The sequence below is a fragment of the Pristis pectinata genome, chromosome 2 (genome assembly GCF_009764475.1).
Source record: "Pristis pectinata isolate sPriPec2 chromosome 2, sPriPec2.1.pri, whole genome shotgun sequence".
Taxonomy (NCBI): Eukaryota; Metazoa; Chordata; class Chondrichthyes; order Rhinopristiformes; family Pristidae; genus Pristis; species Pristis pectinata.
The window spans coordinates 69802675-69816693 of NC_067406.1; the positions used below are offsets into that span (position 1 = coordinate 69802675).

Here is a 14019-nt window from a genome sequence, read left to right on the forward strand (position 1 = left end):
CCTGGAGTGGCATGTCCTCCAGGACATTAGGAGCTGCGTGGCTGCAAAAGTTAAGAGTGACTGCTGACATCCCACAGGGGGCGAACAGGGCGTATTGAACACAATCTGGTGCCATATTATGGTATGTACTAAAACGTGGTTGGCAGTATATTTTGCCTCAGATAGGGACACCAGACCTGTGCACAATATTACAGATGCAGTCTCACCCTGTATAATTGGAGCAAGATATTTCTATTCTTGTGCTCATAAACTCTTGCAATGATGGTCAATATGCCATTTGTCTTCCTAATTACTTGCTGTACCTGCATGTTAGCTTTCAGTGACTTGTAAACAAAAGCACCTCGGTTCCTCTGAACATGAACACCTTTCTACCTCTCATCATTTAAAAAATACTGCACACTTCTATCTTTTCTGCAAAGTGGATGACATCACCTTTTACCATGTTATGTTCCATTTGACAAGTCCTACCCCATTCACATAACCTATTTATATTCCCCTCAGTGCCTACACTGCCATCCAGCTTTGTATTATTGGCAAACTTGGATATATTTCTCTTGATCTCATCCCAAACATTGGAATAGATTTTGAATAGCTGGGGCCCCAGCATTGATTCCCTTGGCACCATGAGTTACTGCTTCCCAATGTGAAAAATAAACCATTTGTCTCTACTATTTCTTTTCTACCCATTAACCAAATCTTCAATACTACATCCAATCCTTTGCTGAACTTTATCAAAGGTTGTCTGAAAGTATAAATCTATCACACCAACTGTTACACCCTTCTCTATTCTAACTCAAAACAACTTAGATAGCTTTGTCAAAAATGATATCCCTTTCATAAATCCATAATTACTCTACCCAATCCAATTATTATGTTCTATATGTCCTTTTACTATCTTCTTTACAATAGATTCCAGCATTTCCTTTCCACCGATGTCAGTCTAAATGGTTTATAGTTCTGTTTTCTCTCTCCTTCAACCAGTGCGTCTTCTATCAAAATAGTCATCTCTTTCAAACTCTAGGATATGGGTCATCAGGTGTTTTAATTTAGAAAACTGAGGGGGGATCTCACTGAAATGTACAAAATTCCTGACAGAGGGCTTGACAGGCTCGATGCAGGGATCATGCTTTCCCTGGCTGGGATGTCTGGAACCAGGGGGTCACAATCTCAAATTAAGGGTCAGCCACTCAGGACAGAGAGGAAAAGAAATTTCTTCACCTGGATAGTGGTGAATCTTTGGAATTCTTGCACAGATAAGATTTTAGATATTAGGAGAATCGAGGGATATGGATTTAGTGCAGGTAAGTAGAGCAGAATTAAAAGATCAGCTATGATCTTACTGAAGATCTGAAGGGTCTGTGAAAGGGTCTGAATGGGCAACTCTGGTTTCTTACATTCTTATATCCTGGTATGACGATGAATGGTAAGGAAGAATCTATCTAGTCTGATATGAACTGATTATAAAATAACATCTGCTCTCTGAGGGAGGGAGATTTTTAATACTGACTTTCTAATTTACTTAACTGTTTATTTTAATTTGACACAACGTGGATTTACAAGGATAATACAATTAGACATTGGTGAGTCCAATAAAGCCATCAGACATAAAAGCACAAAATGAGATAAGCTGTTTTTACCTGTTGTGCCACCTTTGCCAGTAGAAGTGTTTTGCCTGTACATGGCCCACCATATACCACAAGTGGGTTCACCTGTCCTGGTTTACAAGGCAGTATGTACTTGTGTATGAGGTTCAAGGCCTCACATTGGTATTGGTAGAAAGAGGCGTACATTTTACAAAGAGACAAGTGCTGCAGAACTTCATCGTAAAGTGCATCTGTTTCAATATCAAAGTTCTGTTGAACTGTCGATTGAATAATGTCGATCATATCATCATAGAACTGTTTACAAAGGCCTTCAACATAGTGGTTCTCTACATTCTCTGAATATCCAAGTTTCATATCGCAGTGGGTGATGGATGTGTATACTCGCAGATTGGAAGAGGCAACAATTGTAGGAATAAACTCATCCCTGAGTTTCACAAGTTTCTCATTCGCAACTGGGTCTCGTATAAATTTTCCATTGACCTCGATGATGTCCATGTATCGGCCCATTTCTGGATTCTTCACATGACGGTCAATGTTAGCAATTTTCCTGATATAACACACACACTTCCTTAGAAATGCTGGTGTTTGGTTTCCCAGGGCAAACTCAAACTCATCTTCAATTGCTTCATGTAAAGAGAACCAATATCTCATTATCTTTTGCGTATGAGGTCAGAGCAAGTCAAGATATTTGTCAAGATGAACTTTACCAACTCATTTAAAAGACTCTTGTCCATAGAGATCTTTAGAAGTTCAGAAAACCTAGTGCTGTTGGCTCTGTATTTGACTTAAAAGGAAGACCCTCTATTAAAATAAAAGGACATTATTATTCATTGGACTTTCTGTACTAACTTGAAAACAAGGCAAATTAAAGAACTCCAGAAAGGAAAATAACTGAGTTTACACAGGGGAACCTCTGAGAATTAAAAGCAAAATACTCAGGTCAAAAGGCCAGAGTGCATCATAGGTCATGACTAAACGACATGCTAATATATATGATGTTAATTCAACCTTGCTAAGCTTAATAGTCATGTCATACAGCACAGAAACAGGCCTTTTGGCGCACTGCATCTGTGCTAACCATAAAGAACACATTTACACTAGTCCTGTTTTAATCCCATTTTATTCTCCCCTCATTCCCAGCTATTTAAAGTAACAGCATGGTGTTATTCTGCACCTGGTGATGGTGATCTCCTGTGGTATTTACAGTCAAAGGGTATTGTGGGATTCTTTTTGTAATAGTTTTCACAGCCCTGGATCAGAATTCAGTTAAGTGCTTCTCTTCCCTGTAGGATTGTCAACCACCATCTTAGTGAGTCCGGAAACAGTAATGATTCGGCAAAGATAAGGTCAAATTGAAGGTGAAATGGCTAAAGGATTTTCTCCAATATACTCTAATAAAATCGACAAAGTTTTGTTCCCTTCTTCTCTGAACGGTTAGTAAATATTTTCCCCAATATTTAAAAAGACACAAGATTTGAAATTATTATTAGCAATGTCATATAAAAAAGATCAACGTGGCAGTAGTCATTGTAAAGTTGCCTTTTCAATGGTCTCGCTGAGTGCAAATTCTTGGAGGGGAATAATTTGTTGACAAGGGGAAAAACAGGAATAGGATCGATTAGGCAGCTCTTTTAAAGAGCTAGCATAGATACGAAAGGTCAAATGGTCCCCTTTTGTACTGTAAGAGTCTCTGATTGTGTGAGAATGAGAGAAGCAGAGGGAAAAACTTTTGAACCTTTGCACACCCAAAATGCTTCACTAACTTAAACCTATGACGTGGTTTTAGTCATCAGATTAGGTTTCATGAGTTACTTACAACACAAGCTAACTTTACCTGAATCCTCACATGTATCTTCAGCTTAATCTTCAAGAAATATTACCATAATTGTTTTTTGGAACTGAATGCCTTTTAAAAATTGGTTTGTTGCTCCTAATAACTTTCCTGATGCTTTTGATTTACATTTGGCTGATTGGCAAATGTGCCACTGCATTTATTTCTGAGTAGGCTAGTTTCTAAGTGTCCAAGAACTTCTGTTAAATTTCACTTACATTACTGATTAACAGCTTTACAAAACTCTAGTTGCAGCTTTACAAAACTCTAGTTAGACCACACTTAGAGTACTGTGTTCACTTTTGGTTGCCACATTATAGGAAGGATGTGGAGGCGTTGGAGAGGTTGCAGAGGAGATTTACCAGGATGCTGCCTGGATTAGAGCGTATGGAATATGAGGAGAGGCTTAAGGTGCTAGGGCTTTATTCACTGGAAAGGAGGAGGATGAGAGGAGACATGATAGAGGTATATAAAGTATTGAGAGGGATAGATAGAGTAGACAGCCAGCGCCTCCTTCCCAGGGCACCAATGCTCAAGATGAGGGGGCATGGCTTTAAGGTTATGGGTGGGAGGTTCAGGGGAGATGTCGGGGGAGGTTTTTCACCCAGAGAGTGGTTGGTGCATGGAATGCACTGCCTGGGGTGGTGGCGGAGGCAGATACATTGGACAGGTTCAAGAGTTTGTTGGATAGGCACATGGAGGAATGTGAGATAGAGGGATATGCGTGAGGAAAGGGTTGGATAGTGTGAGGGTGGTTTGATGGACGGCACAACATGGTGGGCCGAAGGGCCTGTTTTGTGCTGTATGGTTCTATGGTTCTATGGTTTAGTAATAGTATTCTTTAAAACACAATTCTAGCCACAATGCAGCTGAGTTCATTTTCTTCGTTGAACTATTTGTTTTGTAGTAAATAAATGCAAATTCTTACCTGAACAAAGATACTTCTTGGCTTTGGAACTATGCATTGTTCCTCGTTGTTGCAGTAAGTTTATAGCAGTTTTAAAAACTTTCTTGATCTCCTCTGATATTTCCTTCCATTTCTTGGGGTTGGGAGAATTTACAGTTCCATCTGTCTATATAACACAAAGTAGAGATACCATACCAATTTCATTCAAACCCATCATTAATTTCTAAGAATTGGTTGGGCTACAGTGTAAAGTGTGGATACACTTGTTTTGAAATTCTGAGCCATTAAATTGGACTGTGTAGCACATTTTTTTTAGGAACTATGCCCTTAAAGATCAATTTTACTTGGAATAGATCACACTTTTGATTATTTCCATGTGAAATTTTACCTATTGCAGAATTGGATCAGGTACTTCTGTGCGTGATTGTGGTTAGTATGCCTGACTTTTCTCCAGCATCAGGTTCATACCTACTAATGTCATACTAATGAATGAGTTTGCCCACACCAGCATGAATTTTAGTTCAAAGATCCACACAAAAACTGATGTGAACAGTCTCACTAGAAATAGGAGCACATTATTTCCTTTCTTGTTATTCCCAGAGGCATTCTGCTAACATCAGGAGACTTGGCTGATGGTCTCATGACTGATTGCAGTCTGCACAGAGTCCTACCAAAAATTCACAGGGTGTGCTACAACTTACTGTGAGTCATTTTTTTCAGTACTTAGCTGGTAAGATGCTCATTACTGGAGGCTTCGGGAAACCTTGACACATCCTGTGAGCTAATGAAATGTTTTCCAACTTCGTTCATTTGTTCAGAGATTCTCTGCTCCTGGAGGTGATCCTTTCAGCCACCTCCTGTCCTGTCCTTCTTATGCCAGTCCCAGTGGGTCTCTTGTCTTCCCTGACACCCTGCACCTCCCTCCTAACATTCTTCTCACTTATTACAACTTTGGTGTCCTTTCTGGAGTAGTCCGCCTCTTCCCTGTAGCATCTGTCTTTCCTTCATGGCAGTCATACTGTGAGCTGCTACTATCTGTCTGCTGTGGAGGGTGTGCCTTAAAGAACATGAATAGCAGCAGGAGTGGGTCATCAGGCCCCTCACGCCTGCCCCACCATCCAATATGACCATTGCTGATCTATGCTGGCCTCAATTACTCTTCTTTGCCAGTTCCCCATAACCCTTATTTACCTATCTCAACCTTAAATATATCTAATGACCTGGCCTCCACCACCCCTGGGGGCAGAGAATTCCAGAGATTCACTGCCTTCTGAGTGAAGAAATTTCTATGCTCCTTAGTTTTAAATGACCAGCCCCTTATTTTCCTGCTGTGTCTCTTGTTTGTGACTCTCCCACTAGTGAAAACATCTCAACGTCTACTCTGTCAAGCCCCCTTAGGATGTTATACATTTGAATAAGGTCATCCCTCATTCTTCTAAACTCCAAGCAATATAGACCCGAACTGTCTAGCCTCTCTTGATAAAACAACCTAGTGAATCTTCTTTGGTTTGATTTCAATTTAGATAAGGGGACCGAAACTGTGTACGATATTCCAGGCGAGGCCTCACCAACACCCTTTACAACTGTAGCAAAACCTCCCTATTCTCAAACTCCAATCGCTTTTCAATAAAGACCAACAGCTGATGCCCTTCCATGAATTGAGCAGCAGTGTTGGCTGCTGTACTGAACTGAGTGCGGTCCCATCTGGAACTACACAAGTGATGTGTTAATGCTTCTTTTTAGGTGTAAGCCACCATAACATGATTTCAAAAGTGTTTTCAATAGATTTTTAAATTTGGCCTTGAGAACCAATGTGGCACTACTGGTAAACATAATGCTGTTTTAGAGCAAAAATGGGAGTAATCCAACACCTAGACTATTTACTAGATTGCAGTAAAACCTTATCTTATTCACTAATGTCCCTTGGAGAGGAAATCTGCTGTCCTTACCTGGTCTGGCCAACATATGACTTCCAACCTAGACCAACGTGGTGGACTCTGAGCTGATTTCTATCAAGACAGTCAGTTTTACTAAGCCACTACAACAAGCATGCATGCCTAGATGGTCTGTCTAATGAAACAATGGCAACAACCAGGCCAGTTTACAATGCAACGTCCCCCTCACAAACATTTGGGGACTTATTCCTCAACTGGGAAAGCTGTCTCACAGACTAGTTGATAAGCCTGACATAAATGTACTCACAGAATCAAGCTACTCAACAAACAACCCAGGCCCCTGCATGACAATCCCAGAGTACATCCTGTCCTACACACAGGATAGGTTTATCAGAGGTAAAGGCGTATTGAAGGGAGTGGCCCTGGAAGTCCTCAACATTGCTTCCAGACCCCATGAAGACTTACTGAATCAGGTTAAACACAGGCAAGGAAACCTGCTGATTACCAGCTACTGTTCTTTCTTAGTTGATGAGTGGGTAATCTTCCACTTGTAATGCAGAAAAACATTGAATGCAGCAAGGCACAGGATGTACCCTGGGTAGGGGACTTCCAATGCCATCAATGTGAATGCCTTGAGTTGTACCACTAGCTGAACTGCCCAAATCTGAGGAGATAATTGCCAGACTGCTTCTGCACAGATGATGAGAGAATGAACACAAGGAAAAAGTTGACTTTGTATCATCTTCACCAGTCCATCTGCTGCGGAAGCACCCAACCATGATGGAATTGATAGGTATAACCAGCAGAGGTAAAATCCTGACTTTACAACAAGGGCGCCATCCAGCTTATGGGGTACCACCGTCATGGCAAAAAGAATAGATTCAGATACATTAGCAGCTTAAATCTGGGCATCCACAAAGCTAAATGGCCCAGTCCTATTCCAATAAATGTGGCCATGTGCATAAGGTGTGCACAACTTGGGCTCTTAGGTGACATAACATCTGCGATGCACAAATGATAATCAATGACCATCTTCACAAGAGTATAACAACTTTGACCTGATTGAAATGACATAGTTGAATGTTACCTTGTGGAGTGGGTTACAAATGATAGAACTGAATTGAATCAGCCACATAAATAGTGTGGCAGCAGGAACTACTCAGAGGTTGTCTATTCTGCAACAGGTTACCCACTTAATTACAGAAAGTCTCAGCACCCTGAAGGCACAATTCTGAAGCAACTGATGAAATGTTCTCCATTTGCTTGGAAATATACCTCCAACAATATTCAATAAGATTGATACTGCTTAGGATAAATAGGCCTGCTTGATCATCATCTCACCTACCACCTCATTCATTTCAATACTCATGCTACATAACCACTCTGAGTACCATCTGCTAAACAAATGACAACTCACCAAGGCTTCTACAGTAATATCTCCAAAACTTGTAATGTATACCATACAGGACAGGGCTGTAAGTGCATAGGAATACTTTCTCCTCCTTCCCTTCAAGTCACACGTCATCCTGACTTGCCTTCATCTTCTTGGGCCAAAGTTCTGGAACTTCCTACCATATAGCATTTTGGGAATTTCTTCACAACATGGGCTGCAGCTACTGGAAATGTCAATTCAACCCCATCATCTCAGGAGCAATTAGGTATGGGTAATAAATGCTTGCCTTGATATAGATGCCAGTATACTGAGAATAAATAAATGAAAACTCTTTCATTGTTCCAAAGCATTATTAGACTTAAACACAATGGCACAATGAGTTGGCCAGTAAAAGTGGCACTATTTTCTTTTCAAAGAATATCTAACTGAATTACAAAAATAAAACACAAATAAACCTGCAAATTACTTTGTCTGTGTTTAATACAACAGTTAGAGTTAGAAATAATCTGGAAAAGTAACAGCAGTAGAACCAGAAGGACCTCTTCCTCATATCTGTGAATACAGTGGCCCACTTTCAAGTTGTAAAACATAGCAGAAGATCAAGAGGAAACAATAGGTATATTAACGGTTCAAAAGTGACTTAAAAATTGGATCCATGAATTGATGAATGCCCTATGTTAAAATATGATCTTGTGACTAGTAGAAGCATAACAAAGTTTTTGTTATCACAACCTTACAAAATAAGGGAGCAGAAGCAGGCCATTCGGCCCATCGAGTCTGCTCCAAGGAAAAGGGAAAAAAGAAATGAGAAATGGGGAATGGAGGGGGGAAACAGAAACAAAACAACCCTATTCTAATCCCAATTTCCGGCCATACAGATAATATTTCTTCTACTTTCCACAGATTTTTTTATGGTCACATTGGCTGATTTTTCAAATATGTATAAATGTAGCAAATTTGAAAATGGAAGTTTATTACATACTAAATGTGGTTGATTTAGGCATGAACCTAAAGTAATTGGAAAGGCAAATGCTATGTTGGCCTTTATTATGGGAGGACATGGTATGGCATGAACTGCATATCCCTCTTAAAGTACCATGACTCTATACCTACTTAGAATAGAGTATTAGAAACTCCAAGCTTGCAACTTCCTCTTTTAGAATCGAGTTATACTCAAATGGTTACTGGTGGGTGTAGTACCTGTTCCACCCAAATTTGCATTGATACATCATCAGCAGAGGTTCAGATGCTGTACATGTGTTGGAAGTGTGCCACTGCTGAACTTCCAGATCTAGCTGACCTTGTTCCGTGGCCCGGAATAATGTTCGGATTGTCTTACCTCTTTTAGTCCTGGATAAAGGTACCCATCCTGATTTATTAAAATTTAGGTAAGTAATTAAAAAAAATGTTAAAAAGTATATAAAACCTTAAAGATTTTTAAATCAAAAAGATTAACTAAGAACATATTCAATAATTGAAAATACTGAACTATATTTAGCCCTGTCTAAATCCAAGCCCTGACACTGAGGTAGATGCAGCTTTTCATTCCCAAGGTGGTGAAATTTCAGCTCCAATAACCACAGCTTCTGTATAGAGTAAATAATAGGTCAAAGAACCATTCAGGAAATGGTTTGGGGCAATTAATGGCCCTATGGGTACATCACTGCACCCTGTTATTAGGCAATGCCGACTAGGAATTGGCGAGGGAGTCTTGGATTTCTGGATTGCCATCCAGTTAACTCAGTTAGGATATATATGTCAAAAGATAGGATCAGGCTAGGCCTGAGTGCCTATTGCTGGCACCCTATGGTTGCATTGTATGCCGCTGTGACACTGAGTCACTGCTGAGGTGCAGAGGCAGATTTGACATGGAGGTGGTTTTCCTATAACAGTCCATTTGATCGCGTATTATTTAAATTGGAGTTGCAGTTTAAATGAAATCCATTTAGTTTGGAAATATTAGCGCAGTGGCACAGCAGGTAGTGCTGCTGCCTCACACCTCTAGTAACCCAGGTCTTATCCTGACCTCTGGTGCTGTTACTGAGGAGTTTGCCCATTCTCGTTGTGAGCGTGGGTTTCAATTGGGTGCTCTGGTTTTCTCCCACAGACATTCTGGTTGGTAGGTAATTGGTTTCAGTAAATTACCCCTGGCGTACAGAGAAATAGATTACAGGGAAATGAGTGAGGAAATGGGTATAGTATGAGAGCCAACGTAGACTTGATGGGCTGCATGGCCTCCTTCCATGTTGTATGGAAGTATGAGATCTATGTGTAGATTAAAGGGGAAATACACTGTCATTGGAGCCTGCACAGATTGTACTTGGACTGATAGTTCTTAAGATCAATCCAATGTGGTTTTATTATTTCCAAAAAGATACTTACTACAAAAATTCAAATCATTTGATTCAAAATTAAATCCAAGTCAAGGTGAAACACAAAGGTCACCTGAATGCAAACAAGCTGCTGCAGGTGTTATAAGGCTAAAAATTAGTATTGTGCATGAGTGTTTACTTAAGAGCAATAGAATTAGAAACCAGAACACAATAGCATTGAGCAAGAACATCAGCTGAATGACCCTGCTCTGTCATTCAGCAAGATCATGGCTGATCTACGACCTCAATACTATTTTATCGAGGTCAAAACCCTTAATATCCAGAAAACCATGAATCTCTGTCTTGAACTAAGCCAGTGACCGAGGCTCGACAACTTTCCAGGTAGAGAATTCCAAAGAGTCATCACCTTCTGCATCAAGAAATTTTCCCTCATTTCTGTTGTAAATGGCCTACATCTTATTCTGAGACTGCGACCCTGATTCTAGACTCCTTAGCTTGGGTTAACATTCTCCTTGTATCCAGCCTGTTGAGCCCTGGAAGAATTTGGTAAGTTTCACTGAAATCTCCCCTCAAGTTTTTTTTTAAATTCTGGAGAATAGATGCCTAGTCTACTCCACCTATCCTCTTATGGCAAACATTAGAAACGGTCTTGTGAATCTTCACTGCGCTTCCTCTATGGCAAGCATATTCTCTGTTAGATATAGAGACCAAAACTGTACACAATAATTGCAGTTACATATCTTTAGTCCTGTACTCAAATCCTCTCATAATAAAAGCCAAAATACCATTTGCCTCTCCAATTGCTTGCTCCACCTGTTTGTTTGCTTTGTGATTTGTGTCTAAGGGCACCTATGTCCCTTTGAACATCAACATATTCAGTCTTTCAAAATATAAAAAATTACTCTGCTTTTCTATTTTCTGCACCAAAGTCCATGACATCATATTCTTCGCAACATCTGTTGCTGGTGATGCATTCTTGACCATTCACCACCCCCTCCCCACCCCCCCAAGTCCCTTTACATTCTCCTCCTAGTTTTGTATCATCAGCAAACTTGGAAAAGTGATATATGATCCCTTCAGCCAAATATGCAATTTGTATGATGTTTTTCAATCTGTTACTTTAAAGGAGGCACTACCTGCGTTACCTACCCAGGCATTTCTGGCAGATGAGCTAACATGGCAGCAGCAAAATTGAAAGCAACAAACAATCTGCTGGAGAAACTCTGCAGGTCGAACAGCATCTGTGGGGGGGGAAAGAATTTGTCGATGTTTGCAGGGTTTCGTGATGGGGAGGATTTGTTGATATGTGCAGGGTTTTAACCCGATACATCGACAATTCCTTCCTCTCACCCACCCCGACAGATGCTACTCGACCCACTGATTTCCTCCAGCAGATTATTTGTGGCTCCAGATTACTGCATCTGCAGTTTCTTGTGTCTCTGGCAAAATTGAAAGGTTGCATATAAATTAATTGATTTGATGCAGCCTCTGCCCCTACTTGTAGTGAGGTATATCACCCACCGTGGTCATTGATTAGCAAATTATGGGCATTTTTTAAATTCAGTTGCAGGATATGGGCAATACCTGCCAAACCAGCATTTACTTGCCCAAATCTAATTTTCTACCAACTGAGTGTTTATCGAGGTCATTTCAGAGGACAGTTAAAAATCAATTGTATTACACTGCAGCTTGCAGGACAGCAGTGAAGTCTCCAGCTTTAGATAACTTGTTCTTTTTGTCTGTACCAGGACTGGCCATATTTGATTACCCACTCCTCTCCTTTTATTTTTCTTTCATTTGTATTTTCTGCCCTGCTGGGCATGTCCCAGTAGGCCAGACTACACAACATTACCTAGACTTCACAACATTAGCCAAAGCTCACACAGACAAAGGAGTTTAACTGCCATTTAATAGCTGGGTTATTTCAGCCTATCACCGAAATTCCCTTTGTTCTGCCTTGTACTCTCCCCTACCTTCTCTGCTACCTAGACCAACTTGTTTTTTTCCTCTCTTTCCACAGATGCTGCCTGACATGCTGAGTTTTACTAGACTCCTGAAACAGGCACTCTACTCTGAGCTCTGTCATGCAAGAGATTACCAGATGGGCAAAATATTCAAGGACTTTTTCCTAACCTTCTTGAAAGCTGTAACATTTTACCAATTTATGGAAATGCTTGGCTCATGACTGCTAAAGAAGCACTGAGAACCTCAATCCATTTCTCATGAGCACCCAGAAGCCGAGCCTAAATAGTGGAAGGAGCGCCCTATCTTCAAACTACCCATCCACCCACCTATCAACCACCTCCTGGAGGCCACCTCAGGGCCCACAGAACCACAATGGAACCAAGTCATCCTCAATCCCAAGGGACTGTCCAAAAGAGAAGATTACTGACACAAGTTTATATTCCAGGTTTATTTAAATGAATTTAAAATTGCCAGCTGGTTATGTGGGATTTGAATTCAAATCTCCATCTCAGATTTCTGAGTTACTTGTTGAGTTACATTACCATTGTACTATCACACTCATATCTACATGCTATTATACCTGTAACCCTTTGATCTCTCTGTCAACATGGATCAAGTTTATCACCAGATGCATGGCGCCTGATACTGTACGTAGTACCTCAGTCAAGTGTCTTGGATTAGGTTGGTGTGGAACTCTAAGAAACTATAACATTATTTATAAGCAGAATATTTTAATAGAGGTTTCCATTGCCGTACCTCCTACATAATAAATTGCATTGAACTCATACATTATAGGAACCTAAGGAAACCACATGAAGAATTTTAGAAGACATCCAAAATTATTCACAGCCTAAGGAAAAAAAAGCACAATGAAAGCACTTGGAATGTTTGAGAACTTTACCACATTCTGGTAATTTTTCAGCATTTCAGACTTTGGTTTGAGGTAGTATGTTGGTGGGACAGAGTTCTCATCTCGGCAATACCACTCCTCCAAAATTCTCGTATCCAGCTGCGCCTCCACAGCAGCGTCCAGAATCATCTCAAATTCAGAAGTCTCAACCTCTCCGGGTATGCGAGTGCTGCCATACTTTTCTCCAAACAGTCCCTATGAGACCACAAAGAGGACAGCGCATTATTGAAGTTGCAGCCAGACTACCCCAGCTGAACAAGTGCCAAGATCTGATCTCACTTTATACTCATTACAAGATGGGTGGATTCATTATCTTGTACAGTCAGCTGGTTGCTGCAATCATCTATCTGGAAGGTAGTGAGGTCAGGGGTGAAATACCTACTGTCAGTAATTCTAAAGGTCCTTCAAATGATGGCTAAGGTTTACTGGAGGCTTATACGTGGGGACCAGGGGTGGGTGACCAATGAGAAAGATTCCACCAGCTCCAAAAGAAGCTATTCTCCTAGATGCGGTAAAATGTAATGATTCCACGTAAGATCAGCACTTAGTGAGTTTTTCTTCATTGATTGCACAGGATACTTTTGTATGATTGCTCAGAATGAGTCAGCACTGAACTAGATTTAGATTATGACAGAACATTTAGTAGCATGCGTACTTGCGATAGGAACTTGGGATAGTAAGTTGTTCTGGTGGCTTATCTTGAGAGATTCCTTGAGGTCAACCAAAATCGTTCTGACCTGTAAGCATGCCTGCCCAGTTTTTGCATTGAATCTACTACCATTGTTACTAAATCAGTGCTATTCCGATTGGGCCTTTCATGACAGCCCTCCTTATCTGCACTACTGGTAGGTTTAGACAGCACAGCACTAACAAAACAAACTGTTAGTGTCATAGTGTAATACAGCACGCAAACAGGCCCTTTGGCCCAACTCATCCATGCCGACCAAGATGCTCATCTAAGCATTTGCCCGCGTTTGGCTCATATCCCTCTAAACCTTTCCTATCCATGTACCTTTCCAAATATCTCCTAAATGTTATTGTACCTGCCTCAACCACTTCCTCTGGCAGCCCGTTCCATATACGCACCACCCTCTGCATAAAGAAGTTGCCCCTCAGGTCCCTTTAAAATCTTTCACCTCTTGCCTTAAACCTATGCCCTCTGTTTTTGATTCCCTTTCCCT

The 14019-nt window shown here is 40.7% G+C and overlaps 1 protein-coding gene across 1 annotated transcript in view; it reads right to left on the bottom strand.

Moving 5' to 3' along the window:
• The window catches only part of LOC127583936 (NACHT and WD repeat domain-containing protein 2), a 90059-nt gene that overhangs the window by 6664 nt on the left and 69376 nt on the right, over positions 1–14019 (bottom strand). Inside the window, exons 4-6 of the mRNA XM_052040373.1 lie at positions 12830–13033; positions 4364–4508; positions 1638–2227 (exon numbers count right to left, since the gene is read on the bottom strand). Of these exons, the coding sequence (XP_051896333.1) occupies positions 1638–2227; positions 4364–4508; positions 12830–13033 (939 nt within the window). The remainder of the gene's footprint in view (positions 1–1637; positions 2228–4363; positions 4509–12829; positions 13034–14019) is intronic.